This window comes from Opisthorchis viverrini (genome assembly GCF_000715545.1).
Source record: "Opisthorchis viverrini unplaced genomic scaffold opera_v5_206, whole genome shotgun sequence".
Taxonomy (NCBI): Eukaryota; Metazoa; Platyhelminthes; class Trematoda; order Opisthorchiida; family Opisthorchiidae; genus Opisthorchis; species Opisthorchis viverrini.
In genome coordinates, this window is record NW_008751862.1 from 587,179 (window position 1) to 591,625 (window position 4,447).

Consider the following 4,447-nt stretch of genomic DNA (forward strand, 5'->3'; position numbering starts at 1 on the left):
TGCTGGCAATGACTTTCATACTTCGCTGCCAAGTCATTGTTTGACCGCCTCTAGCTCGTTTCCACTCTTCACGTAATTATGCGAAAAAATCCATTCGAGTGTCGCCTCTACACTTATATCCCTTATTGGGGTGCCGTATACGAACTTTTGTGCACGTGAACGGGCATTAGGGGAATTTTCTCCTCAGTTCACTACGTCCATGGCCGCCTTTTCACTACAGTTTTGTTGTTGATGATGCTGTTCGACGTTTCTCTGCCTGTCTATGAAACCTCGGAGGTCGAAAAATCCCGATAACAGATACTGAGTATGCGGACGTTATGGTTCGCCCTGGTTCAAATCCTTCAAGAAATGCAAAACACTGAATAAGCCTAATAATTCTCTCGCATGGTCTGGTGTGTGCTACACACCTACAAAGTGCAACGTGCTGTTACAAGACTGGGTGAGATCATATCCAAACCTCATGCCTGTAGACGAGCCAGTCACATAGTAAATCCCGATAACAGATATTGAGTATGCGGACGATATGGTTCGCCCTGGTTCAAATCCTTCAAAAAATGCAAAACACTGAATAAGCCTAATAATTCTCTCGCATGGTCTGGTGTGTGCTACACACCTACAAAGTGCAACGTGCTGTTACAAGACTGGGTGAGATCGTATCCAAACCTCATGCCTGTAGACGAGCCAGTCACATAGTACATAAATTTGTTTATTTGGGCAGTTTTATAGATTCCTGTATTCTGATTGGAGGCGAGATTACTTCTCGAATCGAAAAGGCTGGGGCAGCTTTCTCTGGTATACGAAGTGTTATCAGTTTTTCAGCCAACAGTAGAGTGTACACCGCGGTAATGCGATCCACATTGCTTTACGGATCAGGAACGTCGCCCCTATTCGCGGAGGAAGTACAAAAGACGTCAGTGTTTTACTATTGATTTCTCCGAAGCACTTGTCGGGTTCGATTGGGATATTGGCTGACAATGCTGAGATAAGCCAGACGCCGTCATGAGGAAGGAACTCACACGATAGCTGAATTACTCACGCTTCACAGAATACGCAAGGGTGTACCTTACTCTAAGGCTGCTGCGTCACTGACGCACATCAGTGAGCGGATGAATGCAACGCACTCACCAGTAATGAATGAACCAGTGCGATCGACTCATCCGCATAGGCATAACACAGTGTATGTCTAAGTGAAATCCATCTTACTTTCCAGTGAAACGGGAACCAGATTCGTGTTGCAAGTTGTCGGATAACTGCAATCCTCACTTGTCGGAGCCACGATCACTGCACCGTGAAATAAACATGTGCCTAATAATGGACATCTCAACGCCAAAATTCTCTTGTTTGATCCCGGTCTTCAAGCCAATCTTCAAGCCACACCTGGGTGTAATGCGAATATCAAAGCAGAACGGTTTCCACACCGCCATGGCTAGTGAACATATATCCATTCTTGATTTAAGTTACAGTCACGTCGAAAGAGGCGATGCTGAATCGTGAAGAAATTTGACTTCTTGTTAGATATGCGCATAAATTCACACGACAGAGTAGAAGTTTGCACAGTGTTCAAGCGCACACAACAGAGGATGTTGAAGAGTTGTGTCGTACTCACTAACCCGTGTAATACCTTGATTTGCTTATGTACTATGTCATTCAATATCGCCATTGGTTGTGGCCTGACCACCTGACATGTCACTGTGGGCCCGATTTCACCCCCACCCCAACACATCCTGAACTATACCAACCGAACTATCCGTTTCGTTTAACGTTAGTTGAACAAATCTGGTACAGCTGCGAGTGCAAGCTTGGAGTTTGTAGCAGTACAGTCATAAAGGCACACGTGGTATCGGCAACATAGATAAATGTCTGGTTGCGTGTGTTCGCTAATGATGGGAAGGGATGAACTAGTTGTTTGTCAAGATCGGTTCCAGATTCTGAAAGCAGACCATTACACGCTGAAGGTATCTTCCTATTGTGATATGCCTCGGAGATGGGACTACGACCCGTTGCCTCGCTCAAGAGTGCAGCTTTGCCATTTGCAGACGTTAAATACGGATGGCAAGGGGATCCGATCTCCAGACCCTACTTAAATTAAATTCACGACACCACAGTAAACGTAATCATTAAACGCAGAACCGTTCTAAGTAGTGTACACTGGAAATATTAAAACGCGTCTTGCTAGAGTAGTGCTCAGCCCTTTTCTGGAGGGGATAGTTTCGTTTTTTTTTTTTTTTCTACATATATCCATTCTTGATTTAAGTTACAGTCACGTCGAAAGAGGCGATGCTGAATCGTGAAGAAATTTGACTTCTTGTTAGATATGCGCATAAATTCACACGACAGAGTAGAAGTTTGCACAGTGTTCAAGCGCACACAACAGAGGATGTTGAAGAGTTGTGTCGTACTCACTAACCCGTGTAATACCTTGATTTGCTTATGTACTATGTCATTCAATATCGCCATTGGTTGTGGCCTGACCACCTGACATGTCACTGTGGGCCCGATTTCACCCCCACCCCAACACATCCTGAACTATACCAACCGAACTATCCGTTTCGTTTAACGTTAGTTGAACAAATCTGGTACAGCTGCGAGTGCAAGCTTGGAGTTTGTAGCAGTACAGTCATAAAGGCACACGTGGTATCGGCAACATAGATAAATGTCTGGTTGCGTGTGTTCGCTAATGATGGGAAGGGATGAACTAGTTGTTTGTCAAGATCGGTTCCAGATTCTGAAAGCAGACCATTACACGCTGAAGGTATCTTCCTATTGTGATATGCCTCGGAGATGGGACTACGACCCGTTGCCTCGCTCAAGAGTGCAGCTTTGCCATTTGCAGACGTTAAATACGGATGGCAAGGGGATCCGATCTCCAGACCCTACTTAAATTAAATTCACGACACCACAGTAAACGTAATCATTAAACGCAGAACCGTTCTAAGTAGTGTACACTGGAATTATCAAAACGCGTTTTGCGAGAGTAATGTTCAGCCCTTTCCTGGAAGGGATAGTTTTGTTTCCCTTTTACATTAGTGGAAAAAATTGCGGAGTTTAAAAACTGATTACAAGAGAGGACTTAAATGAGAGTCCTTCACATAGGTTGACGTAAAAGATTCAGGAAAGAGACGTGTGCACGACATCCAAATGGGTAAAACCATGAACTTGCTTCGTTTATCCCAACTTCGAGTCCCCATATGGAATACTGTATGCTGGCTACTTTTCAGAAATATTACACACACAGTTAGAGTTACACACGAAAGCGTAAGCTATGGTCTTACTAATTTGAGAATCAAATGAAACTCAACAGAATTTTTCGTACGCTTTCCCGCATCAGAACCTTTCACTAGAACCAATGATTGGACCACTCACTTTAATAACTGCCCCAGCTCCGGCTTGCACTATATCTCCTGGAATTTGTCGTAAATTGCAGCCTTCTAGACTCAAAAAGGAAAGAAGCGGTACATTGTATGTTGACTACTTTTCAGAAATATTACACACATATCAATAGTTACATACGAAAGTGTAAACTACGGTCTTATTAACCTGAGACCCAAATTAGACTCAACTGAATTTTTCGTACGCTTCGCTGCATCAGAACCTTTCACTAAAAACAGTGGTTGGCCCACTCACTTTAATAACTGCCCCAGCTCCGGCTTGCACTATATCCCCAGGAATTTGTCGCAAATTGCAGCCTTCTAGACTCAGAAAGGACAGAAGCGGTAATGCAGCCAGTTCGACGGGCAGTTGGTCCAAAGGTTTGTTGTTTTTCAGACATAAACGAGTCAGTTGCTTCAGGTCGCCTGGAAATAAGAACTGCGGTCATTAGTGCTTGGGAATATCCGGATAAGGTCACACGGACTCAGTAAAATGGTTGTCCTCATTCAGCAATCAACGTAAAGATCAACATACATCATGCATTCGGATGCTCAAACTAAAATGGTCAGACATAACCGGCATCTGATAGCAAACACACAATGTGGAAAGAAGACACTCTATCACTAGATAACGTTAAACTGATAAACAATATGGGCTTCAACTTTGATTTTTCTGGTTTCTGTGACTCTGATCCTTAGTGCATTGAAATCGCTCTAATATTTCGACTTCTGCTTCACTCAAGGTTGGCCTATTTGGACCATCTTCAACATGCGCAGGTTCTCTACTTCACTACTAAAACAGAATGGAGGAAAAAGCATACTTAAAAAAGATAGAGCTCCAGAGGTCGGGGAGTGTTGGAGAGCAGTCGAAACGAAAGTTAACCGCCTTACTGCGATCCATGTCTGTGAAGCAAAGCCTACCGTAAGATACGCCGGACGTTGAAGCATCTGTCTGATGAGGGATGAAAGTTGTAGCCTTCTAGCTTCTATCCTGTTAGGCCTACACATTACCTATCGGAATGTCGAGTTCACAAGCAAGAAGCAAGGAATAACTTGGAGTCAGATCCACAAAACTCACA

General features: G+C 43.8%; 1 protein-coding gene across 1 annotated transcript in view; it reads right to left on the minus strand.

Annotated features, from left to right (window-relative positions):
• Positions 1-3,624: 3,624 nt before the first annotated feature.
• Positions 3,625-4,447, minus strand: part of T265_14500 (hypothetical protein) — a gene marked incomplete at both ends in the record, with an annotated part of 29,246 nt that continues 28,423 nt past the window's right edge. Inside the window, one exon of the mRNA XM_009173933.1 lies at positions 3,625-3,807. Coding sequence (XP_009172197.1) covers positions 3,625-3,807 — 183 coding nt within the window. The remainder of the gene's footprint in view (positions 3,808-4,447) is intronic.